This window comes from Staurois parvus, unplaced genomic scaffold, assembly GCF_062004578.1.
Source record: "Staurois parvus isolate SC_StPar_1 unplaced genomic scaffold, SC_StPar_1.0 ptg000668l, whole genome shotgun sequence".
NCBI lineage: Eukaryota > Metazoa > Chordata > Amphibia > Anura > Ranidae > Staurois > Staurois parvus.
Genome location: NW_028318464.1, coordinates 4,778,230 through 4,803,979, shown reverse-complemented (window position 1 = coordinate 4,803,979; position 25,750 = coordinate 4,778,230). Strand labels below are relative to the sequence as shown.

Sequence of the window (25,750 nt, the reverse complement as noted above, 5' to 3'; positions counted from 1 at the left end):
GTGATATATTGGTATCTAGCTGTGTCAGCTGTACAGAGAAAATGGCAGCTTTATAGGTTTACAGTAGCCAAAAGTTATCTTTAAGCCCAGTGTAGAGTTGTATGTATTGTTTATTTTGCCACACACTGTGCACACTCACAAACAAGCTACCTAGCTTATGAATAAATGATCCCTGTTTGAATAAATGTTCCACAGCCTCAACTTGAAAGACATAGTCTTCGCAATAATTAAATCTTGTTTATTCCTTTAAAGGGATATTTGTTAGATCAAATAATTTTCAGGTCTCAGGGAACCTTTGTTAAAACCAGTTCATTGGGAGGAATGCCACCCTTACAGACAACAAAAAAGATCATTGGTGTAATGATAATCCAAAGGGCATTGGACCCAGAATTATGCAGGTGCCATCAACTGGAAAGTCAATCGGTCATAGCTCATGGAACCCCTAGAAACCTCTGGAGGAACCCTAGTTGAGAATGATTGCGTTAGATACATTTTGATGCCACAGTATACAGCGTCAGAAATGATTTGCTCTCAGTGTCTCAGCCTTTACATGTATACTTCCTGTGTGTGTTTTACCCCCATATCAGTCTGAGTTGGCTTCATGGCGATTCCAGGATGGTGACACCATTGGCCATGAAACTGAATACATTCACCTACTTGGCTACTTGCCGCAGTCCCATTATAGTGCATGCTGGATCTCTCCCACTTCTTAGGCAGTGGCTCTGATACCTCTCTGAGAATGTTTGTATGGAAGAAGCCAATCCCACATTTGCCTCAAAATAGTTGGCAGTCATTAAGTGAACAGGTTTAGTTGCACAGCCCCAGACCTCAGATGTGGCACAGTTCCCATCAAAGTTTTCCCACAGAGGTGTTCCTCCTATTATCTAGTCTCTTGCAGCTGTTTCTGATGAATGTTTATGTCCTTGGAAGTGCTGTTACCATGTACAAGGGGATAATCTTTCATCTTATGGTGCCCTCTTGAGGCAGGATCACACCTTACCTCCTGTGCCCTGAACTTCCCATTGCTGCAAAGCACACATAGGAGAGCTGCAACCCAGCATTATTTCCCCAAGCGACAATGGCATAAATGGTTTCTTTCTACATCATACGGTTTATTAGAGGACTTATTGCAGCACATGAATGTGTGTATGCATGGTGTTCTCAGACAGCCACAAAAAAGCCAAATAGGTCTGGTATGTGGGATGATTTTCTAGCACAAGTACAAAATTTGATAGCAGTTTTCCACCCCTGTTTCAAAACCAGATTTCAGATTTTACCAGTAGATCTACATTTATTGGTTCACTCTGTATACAGGCCATAATGTTAGGGATTTCATAATGTGAGTTAATGAGAAATGTATGAAATGTGCTGTGATTCAATACCTTCTCTTCTTCCTTTCATAGATTATTCGATGCTCCCTGGTATTGATATTAATATCTTGGCTGACACCCATTTTCTTCAAGATTATAACACACAGGTTGAAGACACACATTCAAACCTTGACATCTATAACACATGGACCACTGATCTAGAGGAACAAACAACTGCAAGTCATTTTGAAGGCATTCAATCTTTCAGTGATGGAGAGGGCACAGCCAGCTTGGTTGGGCACAGTATCAACCTTACTGGAGAGCAGGAACGGATGTATTCAGACTGCTCCTACTTAGATGATGTGAGAATGGGTGGTTGTTGACCTTTAGTGGCTGCTTATTCTGAAATGAACTGAATGTACCACCTATTAGCCACAAATGATTGTGGCTTGGGTCATTGTCTAGACATGTGTTAACTAGATTGAACAGTGGCAGTGCATTGAGAGTCTGAGAGAACTTAATGGTTTTTATGTAAATATGAAAGTTAACAGACAAACCAACCAGCAAGCCAGATAAGAGCATTAATTTAGATCTCCCACTACATTATTACACCACTCAATAAATGTACATAATGAATTGAATGGTTAAGTGACAAAAGTTATATGCAATCTTGGTAAGTGGTTACAATGGACCGTTGCTGTCCAGATGGAGGCGAACTTCATTTGATTGTATAGAGAGAGAGTCACAGCACTTTACTCACACTTTACTCCTCCCCCTCAATACAGACAGTTCAGATTGTAAAACAGTTACTAGCTGCTGCCATTTGAGAAGTCAAAAACATCGGTATGGCACTACATGGAGTTTATGTATGTATAGTAACTCATAGTTACCAATCTATCAAACAACTTGTTAACATATTTGAAATTGGTAGATTTGGGTTACTTAATTTGATATATCATAGTTCTCTGTAGTGCATTACTTGATATTCCTAATGGCATGTTTATTTTTCATGTTGTTTTTAGGTTTGGATACATTCGGAAAGGGTTAGATCCTTTATCAAGATTTTCCTACTACCTGTGTACCCTTACTGTCTGCCCCATTTGCACCCAGCATTGTTGTGTGCCAAGCTTCCTGGTTTCCTCTTCCGGAATGCTTTCTTCATATTTGTCTTTAGAATCCACTAGGAGCAGATGACAACAGCCAGTGAGAGGTAACAGGGAGTTTAGCTCCCATCAATGAGCTAGGTGTCACCTGCTAAGGAAGTGGGGGAGGGGAGATTTTCTCAGTAGGGGCCCAGGCAGCAATAGTCACCTGACAAGGGATCAGCTTCCCGCGTCTGTTCATAACCTAAGGTCTTGAGTAGAGTTTCACATTAGGTTGGCTGAACAGGATTACAGTACAGATTTGGCCATCCACAGCAAAAATGATGTGCAGTCCATGTGTATACTGAATGCCAAATCATTCAGGGAACAATACTGACTGTATAAAAGTTTCATCCATTATCTGATGCAGCCTTTGAATGTAAGCATCTCCCACTCTAGCTAATCAGTATCTGAGTGGATATCTGCCCTTTCAGAAAGGTCAGACACATGGGCCAGTTGTCTGAAGTGAAGCTCTAAAAGCCCCTTTTTCTGAAAATAATCAGAATGTTTAGACATCTTCAGTTTGACCAGAAATGGTGTAGTCATTTTTTGAGAGCTTAGTAATTTGTATCTCCTGAATATCCCTGAGGCAGGGGGGGCTTGGGGAAAGTAGTTAAGGTTTGTACCTAAAATAGGCAGATTGCATTGAGCTTGAGCGGATCGGGATTGGGGCTTAACAGTGAACAGATTTTTTAAACTATTGGGGCATAAAAATGTGAATAACAGCAAGAAACTGAGAGCACTAACTTTTTTTAATATATCATTAAAAGAACTTATTTTTTAAACATCATTGTGTTGCGTTTGTGTATCCTGCCAACATAAACAAGACAAGCTAAGGCTAATGTAAAAACATTAATAAATGGTACAGCTTTGTTGTCACAATTACAGAAATGCATCCACATAGCCAGCGATTGGACAGAATAATATTTCAGAGAATATGGTCTTCTGGTTCCCTAGGGTATGACTCGCACCACAGTGACGTTCTTGTTCCTTGAGTATCGATTGGCTGAATATTTTTTCAGTACACCTAATGGTTGCCTTTATCGTGCATAGACTACAAGTACATTTTATAGAATTGTTACTTTGTCGTCCATAATGTCTGTGCTTCCACCTGTTAATTCTATATGTAAAGTGCCTCCATTTTTCAAAAGCCATTAACTTTCTAGTGCCTTATTAGTGGACTGGCCTGTCCGATGTGGTGTTTTACTTATATCTCATGCACACACATTGGCCAGGACTAAATCATTGCTCGTAGAAAGGGTGGGGTCACAACAGGAGTAATGGGTGCAGACAGGTCCACAGGCCAAGGAACATGTGCCTGGCATTCCAAATTCTGGTTGTACCGTCAGCTCCCTTATGCCATGGCGCTTAAACAGAACTCTGGCTTGGCTTAAAATAGTCTTGTACGCCTCCACTCCAGGACAGTGAACATGGAGAGATGCCACCCCATGATCACCGGAAAGGGCCCACATATGAAGTTCATGATGTCCGTTATGGCCACAGAGGGCATCCAAATCCATCTTAAGACTTTGTATATTAGCAGAGGCAGGTGTGGCTTGAAGAAGGACACGGCCATTGTGAACTATGTCTGAGTAAACCGAAGCCACCATGATTGCTATGGAAGCCAAGGAGAGAGCTGGATCCAAGTAGTGCACAGTGGGGTGAGTGAACAGGTGAAGAAGCAAACTGCTGGCCAGGAGGAGGGAAGAAGGAGCCAGACAACACAACAGGCACAGCACTAGCCGCCATCTTGGTTGTTGCTGTTGATGTAATGTTGATAGACACAGACCTGGTTTGGTTAAAATGTACAGCAAGATATATTTTAAAAGATGTGAGTACAATGCAAAAAAGTATAAAAGAGGGTTAACAGAAGATATTAGTTGGGTATAAAATGTTTGTTTAAGACCAGCCAAATAACAGCATTTAAAAGCAAGTGTACCCACTAATATTATTTTGCAGCAAAGAAAATAGGGTCACTTGTGCCTTGCCAGCTTGTCAAAGCAGTTTATTTTCTTGGCTTGAAGGCCTGGAGTAAACTCTGAGACTAAATATCAGTTTGAAATGCCATGTTGCCCCAGCAGTTCATATAGGAGCATGTAACTCAGTTTTGCAATTGTTCCATAGACAACCATTTAAAGGGACCTTCACATTGCCCAGACTATCCTATTGAGTATGGTTACCAAACATTTTTTAACTGCACAAAGGCCTTGCTAAATGCTGAAAACGTCCTTCCTAACTTTTTTTTTTGTATGTATTAAGAATCACTTTATGTATGTATATCACTTTCATTTATATGTTAAAGCATTAATCAAAATCCACTTTTCTTTACAGGAATGGTGTCTAACCAGTGGCTTGGCATTCATATAGATGTAGCTCCTAGAAGCTTTTCTGGCAATGTGACTTCCTACTGCAATATGCACTTCCTATAAGTCAAACGTTTTCTAACATACAGTTGTGTTCAAAATAATAGCAGTCAGACATCACTAACCTGATCAATCACTGTTTTTGGTAGAAATGATATTCCTACATGGCAAACAATTTACTAGCAGGTGTAGTAGAGTAATAGAAATCCAACAGACCCAACAGTCATGACATGCATGCTGCTGATTCTGTGTAATTGAATCACTAATTGAAAGGGGCATGTTCAAAATAATAGCAGTGTGGAGTTCTATTAGTGGTCATTCATTCTTTGAAAAACAGGTGGCAATTATTGCCCTTATTTAAGGAAGGAAGGCAGCAAATGTTGTACATGCTGGTTACAGTACATTTCTCTCTGAAATTCTGAGGAAAATGGGTCGTTCCAGACATTGTTCAGAAGAATAGCGTACCTTGATTAAAAAGTTGATTGGAGAGGGGAAAACATATAAAGAAGTGCAGAAAATGATAGGCTGCTCAGCTAAAATGATCGCAAATGCTTTAAAATGGCAACCAAAACCTGAAAGACATGGAAGAAAGCAAAAAACTACCATTCAAATGGATAGAGGAATAGCCAAAATGGCAAGGACTCAGCCAACAATCAGCTCCAGGAAGATCAAAGAAGGTCTAAAGTTACCTGTGAGTGCTGTTACAATTAGAAGACGCCTATGTGAAGCCAAGCTATCTGCAAGAAGCCCCCGCAAAGTCCCACTGTTGAAAAAAAGACGTGCTGAAGAGGTTACAATTTGCCAAAGAGCACATTGACTGGCCTAAAGAGAAATGGCGCAACATTTTGTGGACTGATGAAAGTAGGATTGTTCTTTTTGGGTCTAGTGGCCGGAGACAGTTTGTCAGACGACTCCCAAACACTGAATTCAAGCCACAGTACACTGTGAAGACAGTGAAGCATGGTTGCGCAAGCATCACGATATGGGGATGTTTCTCATACTATGGTGTTGGGCCTATATATCGCATACCAGGGATCATGGATCAGTTTGAATACATCAGAATACTTGAAGAGGTCATGCTGCCTTATGCTGAAGAGGAAATGCCCTTGAAATGGGTGTTCCAACAAGACAACAACCCCAAACACACCAGTAAATGTGCAACATCTTGGTTCCAGACCAACAAGATTGACGTTATGGAGTGGCCAGCCCAATCCCCGGATCTTAATCCAATAGAAAACTTGTGGGGTGACATCAAAAATGCAGTTTCTGAGGCAAAACCAAGAAATAGAGAAGAACTGTGGAATGTAGTCCAATCATCCTGGGCTGGAATACCTGATCACAGGGGCCAGAAGTTGGTTGACTCCATGCAACACAGATGTACAGCAGTTCTCAGAAACAGTGCTTATACAACTAAATATTAATTAAGTGATTCAAAGGAAAGCAAAATCTTCAAACATTTTTCAGTTTATATAGTGAATGTTTGAGTTTGTAAAGAAGAATACAAACACTGCTATTTTTTTGAACAGTCTAATATTCACTTTTCTTCAATTTTTTTTTAGAGGAACAACACAAATTTGATATATTTTTCTTCATGTTTTGATTTGGAATAGAATGTGTAGTGTTCCCAATGCATTTGTGTGTGTATGGAAATAAGAGCTATTAGAAGGATTTTGAGCTTTATTCACTTTTTTCAACACACTGCTATTATTTTGAACACAACTGTATATTTTCAAAATGTTGAGCAATATATTTCATATATACAGCTGTTGGAAAAATGTGACTCCTTATGGGCTCTTTCTAATTTTACATGAATGCCTAATTACATGTGACATGATTTTAATTAATAGTAGTAATTCATAATATTTAACCAACAACATATCCTTCATAAATGGGTTAAACAATTAGGGTCACTGATGGAAAACCTTTTCATTCCCTAAGATAATGACAAAAAAAAATGTTGATGCCTGCTCTACATAGGACAGCTGGTGAAGTGCAATGTGGACTAGATTTGAAGAGGACTGCAGAAGCTCATACATCAGGCAGAAAGTTTTAGGAGCTGGTGGTGTTCTCCCCAGGTGTGGAGATCTTAGATAGATAAGTGCTATGGCATGGTGTACAAGCCTCAGATTGGTAACAAAGATTCTTAAAATGACAGCTAAGGATCTGCAGTTCATTAATATATCATTTGAAAAAAATTGCTGTTTGCCTGATTTGGCAGTGAGCACCCAAAAGTTCCAGCGTTCTACTAGAACAATGTACTGAGGGTACAAGACAAAATGTGCACTTACACTATATGAACACAGAATTTGGTTAAAACAAACCATTGCACCCAACACTAAAACCTTATCCCAACTGTGAAATGTGCTGGAGAGAGTTTAATGGCATTAGGGCTTTGCTCCTTCAGAGCCTGGATAGTAATCTGAATCATATCAGAAAATTCTACAGCTAAATGTTATGGCATTTTCTTTATGTAAAACTATTCATTTTGAGCCGGGTGGCACTACTGTTTCTCTAGTTCCGCTTACAGGGGAGTGATATCACTTGCACTCCACCTCTCTGTTTTAGTTAGACTGGAGCCCACAGCATAAGCAAGACTGGAAAAGCTCCAGTGTACTGACTCTCCTGTATTATCCTCAAGCTGTTTTGTTCAGGTCAGTGTGTCTTACAAGTAAAGCCCACACACAACTCATAGATGTTGTTATGCCATTAATGACACCTGTTTAAGCAGAGCAAGCAACTGGGGTCTTAGGATAGTAAGGGCTTATTTACACTTATGATATTGGAGGGGGTCGTAAAACCATAATTGAGCCATGTTTTAACATCCCCCCCAGCTCTACACCCCCCTTTAGTTGCAGTGGCCAGGATTGTTCAAATGTCATGGTCACAGCAGGAATTATACAGCCTGTCACTCTTGGGTGTAGCACTTATCCAACATGACCCATTAAAGTTAATGGGGTTGGTCTGCAAGCACCCTGCAACCTTGTGCAGTACAGTGACCAAGGGATTAAAGCAGGCAGTGAGGAGGCATTGTATCGCCTGCTGTAACCCCTTGAACACTTCACTAGTGCGTTGTAACCACAAGCATTTCATGCGGTTGTGGCCCCATTCACTTGAAGGGTTGCGATCGGCGGGTGGCAGCAGGGGGTATAATTCTACTCTTCTGCTGCAGCTAAAGGGGGTAGGGATTGAGGGTGGTCAAACCATCACTCATCAACAGTGTTTTACCACCCACCCCACCAATTTAGGGCTCATGAACAAGTGTGGCAGATGCTGCTGCTCTTCTGGGAAAGTGATCCGAGAATGTTTCACAGGTGGTAAGGAGGCGATATGTCCCCTGCTCACTGCCTCATTTAAACCTATAATTGCTGTGCAATGCACGTGATTGCAGCGCAGTAGTACAGCAATTACGTACAAGTTCAAATCAGCTGTGAGAAGGCGACACTGCGGTGATCTTTGACTTTTTCCATGTTGTTCAGGTAGATGTCCACCTCTCCAAGGTTGCCTATCCCTGGATCAGACCTTTTATCAGTTTTGTTTTTCTGCTGTCCCATTGGGGAGATCTTCCCTCTTTATATGTTGGTCACCATTGTCACCAGAACAGAAAGTGATGGGAAATACAATATTTTAGTTGTCTTTGAAGCATTTTTTTTAATGTGTATATGTAGGATATGATTTTATGCATACGCATTTATTTTATGATTATTCTATTTTATAATTTTATGTGGGAGTGATTTATTATATACATTAATTCACATGTTTTTATGATATCTTGGACCTCCCTTATTTATTCGATTTAAGTGTATATATCTCACGGTGTCCATTACAGTACGTACAGTGTTTTATGATTTATTTTAATTTTATGTTATTATAGCATGTATAATGCTTCATGATTACGATTACTGCAGATTAATTTATTCATTGAGGATTAGATTTACAACATTTTTATTTGTTTTCATATGGGGTAATGACTGTTAAGCTTTACTTACCATATACACATGACCTCAAGCTACATACATATTAATGCATTTGTTTTATTGTAAATTCATCCTGAGTCACCTGTAGACCTGCACAATAAAGTCTGTATCAGGGGTCATCTTTATAGATGTCATTCTCCACTATATGTATGTATACTGAGGCATATGTGGCACATAATCAAATTTACAGCCACCAATCTGGGCTTAAGGATCTCTGCAAGGCTGCCTGTCACCGCGAGTCCATTCTAATGGCATCTGCACATGTGCCGGCGGTCGGGCTACGCCAAAATGGCACCCATTGCGGAGACATGCTGCTCTTGGAAAATGGCGCTTGTTAACTGCACACGCACCATTTCTCCTATATATACAAGGAAGGAGCGTCCGCCCGCTGCACAGCTAAACCCCTATGACTGCGAGCAGTCGCTCGAAACGCGTCAAGTAGAGCTGCAGCTGAATCCATTGTGTGGTGACTCCTATGAGTGATAGCACCACCAGGGACTGAGGGACGACCTGACCTGACCAGACCTATTTGATGATATCCTGATGACCAGTGGTTTACTACTATCTGTGCGCATTTGATTTGCGTATCTGGTGAGTGCGCAATCTTATTATCATCTATCACCTGATCCACAGTCCGTATCACTGGATATCCTGAGATCATTTGAGATCTTATCAACACTTTTTCTTTGTGGACTTTTAACTGGGTCAACACCTTCTAGCACCTTTTGGCCACCATCCAGTGGCTTATGTATTTACACCTTGTCACTTTATATTTATATCTGTATTTATTTGATATTGTTGATTTTACTAGCGCTCCACCCCCTCCTTTTATATGTGTCTTGAAAGGTTTATTGGTACCTTTTTTGGTGTACAGCTGCTAATAAATTGGTCATTGTTTTAGCGCTCACATATTTGTTCTGCATTTCGTGTTTAAATGCATTGTTTGGGCCTTTTCAGTATTTTTTCAAGTGTTTTTCTTTGGGCCAATGGAAAGCAGGTAACTAGCAAACTTGTTAGGTACGTTACCTGTTTTGTTCAGGTGCTCCATTTGAAGTATATGGATCAAAAAAACAAATGCATAATCCTGCCCCAAAGAAGCATCTGTACTTTGGTGTAACAAGAAACAGCAGATGTGAGCGGGCCTCATAGAATAGAATGGAATTCTTATTGTTGAGAATTGCTGCGCTTCTGGAAACGCATGACAAATCACTGAGGTGTGAACAGGGGGCTTAGGTCTCATGGTTCCATATCCTTACCTTGCAGAGCTCCTGTTACGGCCAGATAGGTCACATTGAAGAGCAGACCCAGCACCCCAGCCACAAAGATGAGAGCTGGGCGATGAGAGTGATGAGGATGTACCAGATGTCCCAGGGAGCCTAAAGTGAGAGCCAGACACAGGGAGGAGAGCAGGAGAGGTGACAGGAGGGAGAACAGTGTGGGAAGACGGGCCTTAGCATGGGAGGACAAAGAGGACAAGTAGGAAAGGATGATGTTTGGGCACAGAGCAATTATAAGAGACAGCGTATGTGCCGAGTCCGCAAGCGTGAGCAGTGAATCTGACAGTCTACTTAGTACAATCTGGGTGATAAAAACAGCAAAAGCAACAATGATAAGTAGAATATGAGACACCATTATGACAGCTGAAAGGAAATGCAGAAGCAGAATGTAGACAAGAAGATAACACATTATAAAAAGATTATATTGTGGTTTAAAGTTCTTTTAACAGATAAATATGATTAGCCTTATGTAGATAACCTTATTGGTTGGTGTATAATGTATGTTTTTTATGTGCGTAGTTTGTAAATATGTATGTTCATGGAGGCAGCCATACATTCAGTGCTCTCTACTTAAAGTGTTACTAAACCCAGGATCCTGCATTCACTATATCCAGTCTTCCTCAATACACAGAACATGGAATTGCAATTACATTAGTAAATATAAACTGTTAAATACCTTTTCCCGAGTTGTCATCTAGGCCAGCCCTTGAGAGATGGAGCTCCTCCCCTCCAATCAGGAAACACATTGCCAATTCATTTTTTAAGGCAATCCCTCAGGCCCATGAGCAGTTATTGTGTTTCCTCCATCCGGAGGGGACATGTTGCCTCAGGGACCGCCAGAGGGCTCTTAAGGGCTGCCTGGAAGAGAGCTCCAGTCTAGGGAGGTCATCTTTACCTTCCAGGGGACTGTTGGTGGTGGAGGTCGGTCTTTTTTTTGGGCCACGGTGATCCCTTCTTTGCAGAAGGTGGGAGGTGATCCATTGCCCCTCCCTTTGACCCCAGGTGTGGACGAGAGGTATCGAGGCAGTTATCCCCTTGGTGGTCCCAGTGGGGAGCGGAGCTTCTGCAGTTGGTGCCGCTTGACCCGGAACTGCCATCTGCACAGGCTTTGCAGGAAACAGGTACCAGCAGGACGCAGGTAGGCACCAGTGGGTGTCCTTTGTGTCAAAGTTGTTTGGGTCAGAGCATCTAGGATGTTGGTGATGCTTATCAGTCTGGGGCACAGCAGGAGAGCAGCGTTGTTTACCAGGTGAGCACATTTCTTGTGGGGAGTCATTTATTGACCACTGGGGTGGCCCCCTGTGTTTTATGTCTTGGAAGGTGAAGCTGCTTAAAGAGCCCAAAGCCCATTACCAAAAAGTGATGTGCAAAATGTGGGACGAAGATGCCTACAGAGCACACAGAACTGCTTTGTGAACAGTGTGTTACCCATTTATTAAAAAAAGAATCGGACACCCTTTATGCAAATTTCTTTTGATCAGTCAAGGAGGAAATGGCCTCTACCTTTTAAGGAGTTTAAGAAGCTGACTGCAGACATCAGAACTCTAGCTGCTCCAGCTAGTCAGTCCTCACCCATAGCCTCGCCAGGGTTGATGGTTTTAGAGTCTTAGGATGTTGCAGTGGACAGAGCAGTTAGCCTGGTGGCTAGTGATGCGGATGCTTCCAGTTCGGAATCAGAGCATGAAAGAGGAGGAGGAGGAAAGGAAAGGCTCTAAATTTAACTTATCCTTAGATGATGTGGAAGACCTATTATCGACCATCTACCAGACCTTAGAAATTGAGGAAAAGAAGGGTCAACCCTTAAAACATGAACTGATGTATCGGCGTTACAGAAAAAGAAAACTAAGGTATTTCCGGTTCACCAGGTGATGTCAGATGTGGTACTAAAAGAGCCTGGGAGACTATTTTGGCTAGCCTAAAACTCACCTTAGCTACAACCTGTGTCGAAAGAAATTTGGATTTCTGGTTGAATGAGTTACAAGATCACATTAAGAATGGCACGCCAAGGGAGGAGATTCTGAATTCCATGCTGGTTCTCTTCAAAGCAGTCGGTTACATCACAGATGCATTCGCTGAGTTGGTAAAGCTCACCGCAAGAGCAGGGGCTTTGACAGTGGCAGCTAGAAGGGCTGTCTGGGTAAAAACCCAGTCCGGGGATACAGCATCTAAGTTAAGATTATGTAATCTTCCCTTTTTAGGAGACCTGCTGTTCAAGCCAGGTTTGGATGCGGCCTTGGAGAGAACAGCAGAGAAGGCCTTCACAGCAGAAAAATAAAAACCTTTCCAGAGGAGGTTTTTTTTCGGGGCCAAAAGGACTGTCCACAACAAGAAAGAAGGGAACAGCCAAAAAAAGCACAATAGTGACTTCAGGACGCCAGTAGGAGGAAGGTTGACTACCTTCCTTCCCCAGTGGCAGAAGATTTCAGCCAAATATGTCCTAATCATCGACAAGGGTTATGCTCTAGAGTTCAACACCATCCCTCCAGATAGATTTCTTCTGACAAGACTTTCAGGAGATCCCAAAAAGGATCAAGCGCTCCCTCTCCTCCTGGGAAAATGGTAGACCAAGGAGTGCTCATCCTATTTCCGAGAGAAGAAAGCAGTTTTATTCCCATGTGTTTGTGGTCAAGAAGCTGTCTGGAAAATTTTGTCTGTTTCTAAATCTCGAACCCTTGAACAAGGCAATTTGTTACAAAAGATTCCATATGGAATCAACTTTTGCCATAAAAAATATACTTTACCAAAAAGCGTTCATGGCAACTATGGAATTGAGGGATGCCTACCTCCATGTCCCCATTTGAGAAGACACCCAGAAATTCTTGAGGCTGGCGGTGGAGATAAATGGAAAGGAGTGTCACTTCCAGAGCAGAGTGCTTCCCTTTGGCCTTTCCTTTTCACCGAGAATATTTAAGAAGGTATGGGCAGAGGCTCTAGCACCGTAAAGGTTGAAGTCCATAATAGTAGCTCCGTAACTGAATGACCTCCTGTTTTTGGCCCCCACAGAAGCACAGCTGACAGAAAATCTGATTCAAGCACAACAGTGGTTGAAGTCCCTGGGATGGATTCTCATCCTGGACAAGTCAAATCTTTGTCCCACTCAAAATATTCTGTTTCTAAGATACTATCTCAGTTCAGTAGACCAGAAGACAGTGCTTCCAGAAGAGAAAGTCTAATCAGAAGAGTGGGGGCTCCACAGAACAATCAGCGTGTCAGTGTGAGAACTCGGTACTAGGCTTGATGGCATCAGCAATCCCAGCTGTACAGTGGACCAAGTTCCATCTAAGGCCCTTACAGTCCTTTCTACTGCAAGTACAAGGGAAGGAGGACCTGGACAGAAGGTACATCTGCCAGCAGCAGTGAAGAGGGCATTATGGTGGTGGAGAGACCGCACACATCTATATCAGGGATTGCTCTGGTCATTTCCGATTTTGCAGAAGCTGACAACAGATGCAAGCAAGTGGGGCTGGGGAGCCCATCTACGGGGGGGGGGGGGGGGCAGCCAGCCCAAGGAAAATGGATCCTAGAGGAAGCCCAGGCCACTTCAAATTGGAGAGAACTTATGGCGGTAGCAAAAGCAATTTCCTATTGTCAGGATCAGGTGAGGGTTCACCACCTCATGGTCCTATCCGACAATTCGAGGACAGTCATATATCTAAATAAACGGGGGCACCAGGAGCCCTTTCTTAATCACGATTTCAAATCAGATCTGCTGGTGGGTGGTGAAGAATATTTTATCCCTGTCAGCAGTTCACCTAAAAGGAGATCACAACCAAGTGGCAGATTTCCTCAGTCACCATGAATTGTTGCAAGAGAAATGCATCCGGACGTGTTTGCGAAAATTACAGAGCGTTGGGGGATGCCAGGAATAGATGTTTTTGCATCAGCCATAAATACAAAACTGGATCTTTTTTATTCACTATATCCACGAGATCCAGCCATGGCGGTTGACGCTCTCCAGAATCCTTGGAATTTTGGGAAGTGCCACACCTTCCCCCCCAGTTCACCTGATCCCCAGAGTTTTGAACAAATTCCTACTAGAAAAGGCAACGTTAATTTTGATCACTCCATTCTGGCCCAGGGGGGTGTGGTTCTCGCAACTCCTCTCCCTTTCGAAAGAACAACCTTGGCTGCTTCCCCTCAGGAAAGATATGATGCGGCAGGGGCCTTGTCACCACCTCAAGCCAGGAGATTTCAAGTGGACAGCCTGGCTTCTGAAAAGAAGTTGTTAAAGGCAAAAGGGCTCTCAGACAAGGTTGTGGTGACCTTACTGAGCGTTAGGAAGCCAAATGCCAGAGCCATTTACAAAAAGATGTGGAAAAAGTTACACTCATGATGCAGTGAAAACAATAAATTGAGTATGGACACTCCAACTATTCTAGAATTCCTGCAGCAGGGGTTAGAAAAGAGACTTAAGCTGAGTACTCTAAAAGTGCAAATAGCGGCTCTATCCGTTTACCTTGAGTGCTCTCTGCAAGAAGACCCTCTAAATTTCAAGTGACACTCCATTAGGGCTTCATTGGCTACGTGGGCGGAAAAAGTGGGAGCTACCCCAGAGCAAATTTGCAAGGCAGCAACCTGGTCCAGGTTCTCTGCTTTTCTCCAGCATTACCATCTGGACCTTATCTCCAGCTAAGACCAGGCCTTTGAGAGGAAGGTCCTCCAAGCAGTGGTTCCCCCCCTAATCTGGTAAATACTTGTTTATCCTCTCAAGGGCTGGCCTGCAAAAATGACTTGGGAAAAACCAGAGTTAGACTTAACGGTAACTCTGTTTCCAGTAGTCTTCCAGGACAGCACGTTCCCACCCTAGGATTTAAAAGTTGCTTGGTGTTTTGTTGTTTGATATATCTTTCAGATCCGTCCTTTAGTTGCTATGGATAACTGGTCATGGGCCTGAGGGACTGCCTTAAAAGACGAAGTGACAATGTGTTTCCCGCTTGGAGGGGAGGAGCTCCATCTCCCAAGGGCTGCCCTGGAAGGCTACTGGAAACAGAGTTACCGGTAAGTCTAACTCTGGTTTTTCTCTTCAGCAGTTACAGCAGTCATGTGACTTCTATCAGTGTCCAGCAGAGTACATGTTAAAGCTTGTAGGAGGAGTTTTCATTCTGCTCTGATTGTCATATGAGACTGCATGACCCCTGACCCTCTGTCTGGACAGCTCTGATTGGCCCTGTGCTGATCACATGCACTCTTACCAAGAAAAAAAAAACTCTAGCAATACATATCAAACTGAGCATGTGCAGAGTGACTCCACACATGTCTTATCAGGTGATAAGAGGACACTGGAAGAAGGGGAGGATCAGAGAAGACAGGATCAAACACCCTTTTTGCACAATGCAGAGGAATAACCCCTTAGTTTGCAGAATGAGTATAACAAGCATGCTTTACTGCATATACAGACTGATTTTACTGTTGTGGGTTTAGTAACGCTTTAATGCTGCTGCATGGTGGTTGTACTTTACTGTTCACCTCTCTCAATGCAAGATTACCATTCTGGTCGGGCTATTTGAAAGCAATGACAGATGATTTTTTAAAAGTGGAATTCCAGTTTAAACCTAACCAGCCTTACAAATGCCCCCTTATTCCTTATACAGTGCCTTGAAAAAATATTCATACCCCTTGAAATTGTCCACATTTTGTCATGTTACAACCAAAAATGTAAATGTAGTGGTATTTGGGATTTTATGTGATAGACCAACACAAAGTGGTTGTGAAGTGGAAGGAAAATGATAAATGGTTTTCAAATTTTTTTACAAATATCTGAAAAGTGTGTGCATTTGTATTCAGCCCCCCTGTAGAACCACCTTTCGCTGCAATTACAGCTGCAAGTATTTTTGGGGATGACTCTAGCAGGCTTGCACATCTAGAGAGTTCATTTTTTTGCCCATTCTTCTTTGTAAAATAGCCCAAGCTCTGTCAGATTGGATGGAGAGCGTCTGTGAACAGCAATTTTAAAGTCTTGCCACAGATTCTCAATTGTATTTAGGTCTAGACTTTGACTGGGCCACTCTAGCACATGATAACACTTTGATCTAAACCATTCCATTGTAGCTCTGGCTGTATGGTTAGGGTCGTTGTCCTATTGGAAGGTGAATCTCCGCTCCAGTCTCAAGTCTTTTGCAGACTAACAGGTTTTCTTCTAAGATTGCCCTGTATGTGGCTCCATCTATCTTTCCATTAACTCTGACCAGCTTCCCTGTCTCTGCTGAAGAAAAGCATCCCCACAACATGATGCTGCCACCACGTTTCATGTTGCGGATGGTTTGTTCAGGGTGATGTGCAGTGTCCGTTTGCTGCTACACATTGCATTTTCCTTTTAAGCCAAAAAGTTCAATTTTGGTCTCATCTGACCAGAGCACCTTCTTCCAAGTTTGCTGTGTCCCCCACATGGCTTCTCGCAAATTGCAAAAGGGACCTCCTAAGGCTTTTTCAACAACGACTTTCTTCTTGTCACTCATCCATAAAGGCCAGATTTGTGGAGTGCACGACTAATAGTTGTCCTGTGGACAGATTCTCCCACCTGAGCTGTGGATCTCTGCAGTTTCACCATGGGCTTCTTGGCTGCTTCTTTGATTAATGCTCTCCTTGCCCGGCTTGTCAGTTTATGTGGACAGCCATGTCTTGGTAGGTTTGCAGTTGTGCCATACTCTTTCCAGTGATGGATTGAACAGTGTGCTGTGAGATGTTCAAAGCTTGGGATATTTTTTATAATCTAACCCTGCTTTAAACTTCTCAGAACTTTATCCCTGACCTGTCTGGTGTATTCCTTGGTTTTCTTGATGCTGTTTGCTCACTAATGTTCTCTAACAAACCTCTGAGGGCTTCACAGAACAGCTGTATTTATACTGAGATTAAACTACACACAGGTGGACTCTATTTACTAATTAGGTGAATTCTAAAGGGAATTGGTTGCAATAGATTTTAGTTAGGGGTATCAGAGTAAAGGGGGGCTGAATACAAATGCACCCCACATTTTTCAGATATTTATTTGTAAAAAATGTTGAAAACCATATATCATTTTCCTTCCACTTCATAAGCATGTGCCACTTTGTGTTGGTCTATCACATAAAATCCCAATAAAATACATTTACATTTCTGGTTGTAACATGACAGAACGTGGAAAATTTCAAAGGGTCTGAATACTTTTTCAAGGCACTGTAATTATGCTGACTATCCTGTGTAAAAAAAAAATGTATATACTTGCCTATTTTCAGCCCACTCCATGTCTGTGTCAGCCAGCGATGGCTGCAGGGAAAAGGATGGAATGCCAAAAATAGCGGGGCCATTAAAGCCTATTGGTGACATCAACACTTAAGGCTTTACTAGCCATTGTCGAGCATGCTCTCTTCTCCACAGCAGCTGCTGCTGGCTGACACGGGGGATCATGTGACTGGACCAAAAAGGGGCTGAAAATAGGTAAATACACTATATTGCCAAGAGTATAGGGATGCCTGCCTTTACACGCACATGAACTGTAATGGCATCCCAGTCTTAGTCCGTAGGGTTCAATATTGAGTTGGCCCACCCTTTGTAGCTATAACAGCTTCAACTGTTTTGGGAAGGCTGTCCACAAGGTTGAGTGTATCTGTGGGAATGTTTGACCATTCTTCCAGATGCGCATTTTGTGAAGTCTGGCACTGATGTCAGGCGATAAGACCTAGCTGGTAGTCTCCTCTCTAATTCATCCCAGAGGTGTTCTATCAGGTTGAGGTCAGCACTCTGTGCAGGCCAGTCAAGTTCCTCCACCCAAACTTGCTCAACAGAAAAGACCACTGGTGCACAGTCATGTTGGAACAGGAAGGAGCCATCCCACAAAGTTGGGAGCATGAAATTGTCCAAAATGTCTTAGTATGCTGACGCCTTAAGAGTTCCCTTCACTGGAACTAAGGAGCCAAGCCCAACCCCTGAAAAACAACCCCACACCATAATCCCCCCTCCACCAAACTTTACACTTGGCACAATGCAGTCAGGCAAGTACCGTTCTGGAAACCGCCAAACCCAGACACATCCATCGGTTTGCAAGACAGAGAAGCATGATTCTTCACGCCAGAGAACACGTCTCCACTGCTCTAGAGTCCAGTAGCAGCATGCTTTACACCACTGCATCCGAAGCTTTGCATTGCACTTGGTGATGTAAGGCTTGGATGCAGCTGCTCAGCCATGGAAACCCATTCCATGAAGCTCTCTACACACTGTTGTTGTGCTAATCTGAAGGCCACATGAAGTTTGGAGGTCTTTAGCTATTGATTCTGCAGACAGTTGCCAACTTCTGCGCACTGTGCGCTTCAGCATGTGCTGACACTGCTCTGTCATTTTACGTGGCCTGCCACTTTGTGGCCCATTGCTGTTGTTCCCAGTTGCTTCCACTTTACCACTAACAGCAGACTGTGGGCTATTTAGTAGCAAGGAAATTTCACCGATGGACTTATTGCACAGATGGCAACCTATCGCGGTACCACGCTTGAATTCACTGAGCTCCTGAGAGCGATCCATTCTTTCACAAATGTTTGTAGAAGCAGTCTGCATGCCTAGGTGCTTGATTTTATACACCTGTGGCCATGGAGGTGACTGGAACACCTGAATTAAATTATCTGGAGGGGTGTCCCAATATTTTTGGCAATATAGTGTTGGTCAGCATAGGTGTTAGAAAGGGGGGGGATGGCACATTTTTAAGGCTAGTTATATTTAAGATAGAATTCTATATTAAATGCTGTTCACCTAACAATGTGAATAATCCATTTGCAAACGGAAAGTTGGTAAATAAGATGAACCTGTCTTCATTTTAAATACCCAGTTATGTGCGAGTTGAAAAAAAGATTTGTACTAGCACATACATTTTAAAGTGAACACAGCTTCAGACTTATTCACTAACATTCACTTAGCAAAGTAAGTTAGATGAAAAGTCTCTACTCCTTTAGTAAATTAACCCCTTTGTATAACTAAAGCTGTCCATACAGTTTAGGTTTCTCTCGTTAAGCATGGATTAAGGAATCTCCTCTGCCGGCTGTTGCATTTAGCAACCAGGACCAGCAGCTGTCAGAATACCCAAACAGAGACTGCATCGAATTGGGTTCAGGTGCTGTTGGGCTGAAAATTTTCCACCCTGCTCCTTTGACAACAGTTGATTGAAAATTGGAATTTATGTCAAGCCTGGCATTGTCTACAGGGCTGCCTACAAATTTTGTCAAGATTCCTGCTGAATCTGAGCAGTGTATGGCCAGCTTAACTGATCTTATGTCAGCTGTTAAACTAATCTTCCCTCCCAGATATACAGATGGTACACATACAGTACATTTCGATATACAGAATTCAAACAACATAAGTAACTGTAAGCAAATAAAATGTCAAAGCACATCAACAACTGTTTTAAGGTTAAAGAGCAACAACAAATTTAGCAAATTACTCAAGGACAACTTAGGAAAAAAAAAAAATCTTCTCATGTGGTCACCTGTTCAGCTGACAACATAGGAAAATTGGTACAGATTTCCACTCATTTCCTGTATCTTCTCCAGGACTGGAAGTGAAGGGAAATCTCCCCAACAGGCCATATACAGCAAAAAAAAGTTTTAACCCTTTTCCACCCTATCCAAAACCTTCACTATAGATACATGCTAAACTTTTAAATACTGATAGTTCAAAGATGAGAACAAGAAATAGAAAAAGTTCACACGTTAGATGTGTAAGAAATGCAGCATTACGGGTCCCCTGCTTGGAGGAGGAAGTTGAATATTCACAGCTGTTCCAAGTGTTCTTGTTCTCATCCAGCTCACGTTGAATGTCTAGCTGGAAAGTTTCCTACTCTCTCTCCATCTCCACAACACACTCATTGTAAATCTGTCCCTGATTCTCTTCTAGCCTCTGCTCCAGTCTCCCTTTTTCCTCTTACCTTGTGTGCGCTCTGCCAGGCTCTGCTTGTCTCCTGTTCCCGTGGTCCCCCCCTACATAGATCATGTGCTGATCACACTCCCCCTTTACTATGTTCCAGGGTCACTGTTAGCTGCCCTCCTCCAGCCCTTTGTGAGGCTCCAGTTCCTCCACCTTGACTTCTGCAGCCTCTCCTCCCAGATCCAGCACAGCCTGCATCCATTCCTCCATCAGATGATCACAAGGACCCCTCCATGTCCTCACTCCCCACCCCAGGCATCAGCTCCCTTCTTGCACCGGCTCAGCTGACACTTGACCACAACAAAGGCTCTTTATGTACAATTATGACAGAGAAGAATATCTAAGGAGCTGCCAGGATAGTACATTGAATCCAGCTACTCAGCACTGGCAATAAATGCATGTAATAGTATCTAGATTATAGGAACATCAGGGATTGGCTTGAGTGTTCACCTTGTTCCAAGTCCAGGAATGTTCTTTTGTCAGCAGTTTTTAGAATTGCCAGTGTGGACATGTGAATCCAGCAATGAAGGAATGTGATTTTTCATACAGGAGCTGAATACAAATGACCCATAAATCTTGTTCCCATTCAGAACTCGACCCACTAGCGTCCCCTCTCTGTTCTGTGCCAGTCTTTGGTAAACAGTTTGACACACGTTTCTATGGAGACCTGAAGAGTGGCGAAAACTTTTCCAAAGTGCTTCAGCTGAGCAAAGAATAGAGTAAGATTCTGGAGCCATTCAGAGAAACCTGGAAGCAAAACCTTGAGGTCCTTTAAGGAATTGCCACCAGCATTGCTAGTTGTAAATTGTGATTTTTTTCAAAAGAAAGTATAATTTATTTTTAAGGAAATCCCTACTGGAAGGAACATGGGAGCCACCGCTGCTATGAAAAAATTTGCCACTTTCCTAGACACTGACTCCAGTACCTTCAGCTAGTGATTTAGGACAAATGTTTCTAACCTTTTCAGCATGTGTTTATATTACAAATATTCTCGGGAAGTAAAAAAAAAAACACCAAAAAAACAAAAAACAATTTTATAAATTTATTACTGAAAGTGAAATGAATGATCAAGGGTCCTTTCACACTAGAATGCAGTGAGGGAAACCTACATTCCCCTGCGGTTTTCAGCACTGCATTCTAATTGTTGCTATTAACATATTCCAAAGTTAACACAAATGCAATGCGTTTCCCTGCATCAGATCGCATGGTACAAAACTACCATTTGATCCCATTGTAGTGCATTTCAAAAAGTAGTGCAATTTCAGCCCATTCAAAGTGAATGAAATTACACTGCACAGAACTGCATGTGAATCACATAGGAACCGCACAGCATTTCTGTGCAATTCCAATGCAGTTCCTAGTGTGAATGGGCCCTTAGTCCCCCCTTATACGCAGGAGTGCCCATCATACTTCCTTGAGTCACTTGACAACAACTGACTAATTTGCATTTATAAATACTCTTACAATAAGAAACGTTAGGGCAAGGGTGTTGTATATGAAAAATGTTTACTGTATATAAAAGGTCAAAAATAAACTGTCTTTAATTTATACAAAACACAAAAAAAACAATACCCCAGAAAAGGATAATTTAAGTATAAACAAAATCATTATTTAATAAAAAAACATAACTAGGTAAAATTTAACAGAAAAAAAAATATTAGATTGTATGCCCCTTGAGGGTTAGGGACTGATGTGAATGTACAATATATATGTAAAGCACTGCGCAAATTGATGGCGCTATATAAGTACCTGAAATAAATAAATTATAAATATAAATCAACAAATAATCAACTAGCACAATTTGTTGATTTTTCTATATAATGCAATTTTTGTTTGAATTTGCCTGGTGAGGTTTTTTTTATAGAATAAGGCTTTTATTTTGTAAGCCTAGTATACATGCTGAGAATATACAGTTGCAAGAAAAAGTATGTGAACCCCTTGGGATTACGTGGAGTTTTGCATGAATTGGGCATAAAATGTGCTCTGAACGTCATCTAAATCATAATAGAACACAGTCTGCTGAACATAATACTACACAAACATTAGATGTTGCCATGGTTTAATTGCACATAACATGTAAACATTCACAGTGCAGGGAGGAAAAAGTATGTGAGCCTTTGGACTTAATAACTGGTTGACCCTCCTTTGGCAGCAATAACCTCAACCAAACGTTTCCTGTAGTTGCAGATCAGACCTGCACAACAATCTGGAGTAATTTTGGACCACTCCTCTTCACAAAAAACTGTTTCAGTGTAGCAATATTCTTGGGATGTCTGGTGTGAATCTCTCTCTTAAGGTCATGCCACAGCATTTCAATTGGGCTGAGGTCAGGACTCTGACTGGGCCACTCCAGAAGGCGTATTCTGTGCTGTTGCAGCCATTGTTTTGTTGAATTACTTGTATGCTTTGGGTCATTGTCCTGTTGCATCACCCATGCTCTGCGGAGCTTCAGTTGGCGGACAGATGGTCGTACGTTTTCCTGCAAAATGTCTTGATAAACTCTGGAATTCATTTTCCCATCAATGACAACAATCTGTCCAGGCCCTGAGGCAGCAAAGCAGCCCCAAACCATGATGCTCCCTCCGCCATGTTTTACAGTGGGGATGAGGTTTTGATGTTGGTGTGCTGTGCCTTTTTTTCTCCACACATAGTGTTGTGTGTTCTTCCCAAACAACTCAATCTTGGTTTCATCTGACCACAGTATATTTTGCCAGTAGTGCTGTGGAACATCCAGGTGCTCTTTTGCAAACTTCAAACGTGCTGCAATATTCTTTTTGGACAGCAATGGCTTCCTCCATGGTGTCCTCCAATGTACTCCATTCTTGTTTAATGTTTTCCTTATTGTAGATGTGTCAACAAAAATGTTAGCATGTGCCAGAGATTTCTGTAGGTCTTTAGCTGACACTCTGGGATTCTTCTTTACCTCATGCAGCATTCTGCGCTGTGCTCTTGCAGTCATTTTTACAGGACGACCACGCCTAGGGAGAGTAGCAACAGTGCTAAACTTTCTCCATTTGTAGACAGTCTGTCTTACCGTGGACACATGAACATCAAGGCTTTTGGAGATACTTTTGTAACCCTTTCCAGCTTCATGCAAGTCAACAATTCTTGATCGTAGGTCTTCTGAGAGCTCTTTTCTGCGAGGCATGGTTCACATCAGACAGTGCTTCTTGAAATCAGTAAACCCAAAACAAGTGTGTGTTTTTTAAGAGCAGGACAGCTGTCAGCAACACATGCAATATCATCACACTGATTGGAGTCAAGGTTGGCTCACTCCTGGCTCCAATTAGCTCTGGGAGAAGTCCTTAAGCTAGGGCCTCACATACTTTTTCCTCCCTGCACTGTGAATGTTTACGTTATGTGCAATTAAACCATGGCAACATCTAATGTTTGTGTAGTATTATGTTCAGCAGACTGTGTTCTTCTATTGTTGTGACTTAGATGACATTCAGAGCACCTTTTATGCCCAATTCATGCAAAACTCCACGTAATCCCAAGGGGTTCACATACTTTTTCTTGCAACTGTATGACAAATAACGTTTTCGGAGCGATCATCTGATAATCTGACTGATAGTACACAGCTTTCAAAAGCTGATTCAAGAGAGTTAATGCGAAAATATCCAAAGGGACAAACACAAACAATTCTCATAAAATACCAGAATGAATTATTTTCGTGTAATTAGTATAGTATTTGTACGGAAAAAAATCGAGTGACCAAGACCACGCATGATTGGAAAGGATACATTACAATACAATACATTCCATCACTTCCAAAGTTGTATTCTGTCTCTTAACCTTAGTAACTGATTCATTTTCCATATGCATGCAAAAGAAAATGGAGGATCATTCATCCGATATTCTCATCATGTGTACTAGGCATTACATTGCTTGATAAATTACTGTTTGGGTAGTTTATCACAGGTTTACAAATAAACAAAGGTTTGAAAAATGTAATTGTTTAGTTTACCCTTATTAGTTTTTTAAAACTGATTTAATCTGTTTTACACACTGTACTGCTCTGTGACACCGGCAGCCCTTCAGCTTTACTTGTGACTCTACTTCTCTCTGTATAAGGAATGGAGACAGCTGAAGCCAACAGATGTTTGTAAACAAACCTCATGTGATCACCATGATTGGCTGTTATTGTAAGCACCTAATTGGGAACTGTGCTGATTGGTTCCCAAACGTTAGTGAAAGACCAGTGTAGTCAGAGACAGCCATCTCAGACCTTGAGAACATTTAACCAGAGCATTGACGTGAACACATGCATTGTAGGGTTCTGCACTGGCAAACAAATTAAGTCAGGTAAGCTTTTGGTTCCTGTTGTCAGTCCATTGAAAAATTAAAAGGACCTATGCGATATGCATGATCACACTAAAAACATGCCTGGAATAGTGTAAATGGACCCTTAAACAAGAAACAAAAATATAATATCAAGAAATATAATACCAGAAAAATGCACTAAACTATGCAAATTGCTTTTGCCTTACATATTAGGCTATTACAGGGGATGGACTGACCATTTAGAAATTAGGGCACTGCCCGAGGGCCCGGGGTCAGTAGGGGGCCCCATGAGATGCCCCTGGTACCTTTTTCATAGGCTTTTTTTGAGTTTGGGCAAGGACACAGGGGCCTCATGATCCCCTATTGCCTGGGGGCCCCATGAGTTGTCAGTCCGCCCCTTGGCTATTACTTATAAATTGTGCTGTAGGTGTGAAGGTGCTAAATGCTAATGAAGTAAGGGGATACTGCTAGACCAAACATTTGGAGCAATGGCTAGTTGGTGACCAGAATCCCCCATGTACAGTGTTGGAGACATGCTCAATAGGCTTTCCTGTGATAGAATGAAAACTTTGTCTCCCAAGCAAGACGTCAAAATACAAAAAGCATACTACTATTTTTACTGCCTGGCTATTAGCAAATTGTGTGTCAAACCTGAATTTCTCCTCTCTCATATTCTAAAAGTTAAAGCCATCACTTTACTTACATATTCCTGTAAATGCCTAAACCTAATATCCTACAGGCCATTCCACAGTAGTGGGAAATGCAGTCATTTGGGCATGCAGAAGCATTTCTATGACCTGTGGATAGTAAGAATTAAAATGCCCCTCACTGCGAGATTATAAAGATCTTTAACACTTAGCACACAGCTCCAAGGTGATTACTGCCTCAGCAATTTCTGAAAATTGCATGCAATACAAATGACTACATTTTCTTGTTAAAGCAGACCTAAAGTCAAGTTTCAAAAAATGTTGTAGCAGGTTGAGTTTTGTGGCAGAAGAGACTTTGCATGTTTCTTTTTCACTGAATGCTACAGGAGCTGGCTGCACATGTGTGGGAGTTGCATCATCCCTGCCAGGGTTTCCCTGGCCAGCCAAGACTGACTCCAGACTCCAGACCAGGAAGAAGATGGTAGTGGCACAGACAGAGCAACCACGGGGATCTCAGACTTTGCATTGCTTTAGGAGGGCACCTTGTGGGTAAATATGCCCTGATAAGCAAGTATTATGGCAAGAACCCTGGAGAGCCGTATAGTTCCACTGTAAGGCCTATATAATTATGTAGGCTGCTTTTTTTAAAAAAACTGGTGGACGCGAGATATGGCATATAGGATGTCACATGTCTAGCGAGTGATACCATTTTTAGGAATAATATAGTATTATTTATTTATTTATTACAGGTACTTCTATAGCGCCGTCAATTTACACAGCACTTTACATATATATTTTATATTCACATCCTAGATTGTAAGCTCCAAGGAGCAGGGCCCTCCTATCCCTCTTGTATTGAACTGTATTGTTG

At 42.0% G+C, this 25,750-nt stretch overlaps 2 protein-coding genes across 2 annotated transcripts in view; one reads left to right on the top strand and one right to left on the bottom strand.

The window, feature by feature from the left end:
• The window catches only part of RELB (RELB proto-oncogene, NF-kB subunit), a 56,704-nt gene extending 53,467 nt beyond the window's left edge, over positions 1 to 3,237 (top strand). Inside the window, exons 11-12 of the mRNA XM_089651988.1 lie at positions 1,404 to 1,672; positions 2,333 to 3,237. Of these exons, the coding sequence (XP_089508114.1) occupies positions 1,404 to 1,672; positions 2,333 to 2,494 (431 nt within the window). The 3' untranslated portion in view covers positions 2,495 to 3,237. The remainder of the gene's footprint in view (positions 1 to 1,403; positions 1,673 to 2,332) is intronic.
• LOC149447867 (uncharacterized) lies at positions 3,187 to 20,234 on the bottom strand. The gene is made up of 3 exons (XM_089651989.1): positions 19,950 to 20,234; positions 10,046 to 10,429; positions 3,187 to 4,241 (listed from the first exon to the last, which is right to left on the bottom strand). Exons 2-3 carry the CDS (start codon positions 10,419 to 10,421, stop codon positions 3,667 to 3,669), a joined length of 951 nt encoding a protein of 316 aa, XP_089508115.1. The 5' UTR covers positions 10,422 to 10,429; positions 19,950 to 20,234; the 3' UTR covers positions 3,187 to 3,666.
• Between the last annotated feature and the right edge of the window lie 5,516 nt (positions 20,235 to 25,750).

Bases quoted from the DNA above. Each gene is read 5' to 3' on its own strand.
- LOC149447867 (XM_089651989.1), bottom strand. From the start codon at position 10,421: ATGGTGTCTCATATTCTACTTATCATTGTTGCTTTTGCTGTTTTTATC. The intron at 4,242-10,045 runs GTAAGGATATGG...TAACCAAACCAG, and splicing joins CGTAACAGGAGCTCTGCAAG to GTCTGTGTCTATCAACATTA.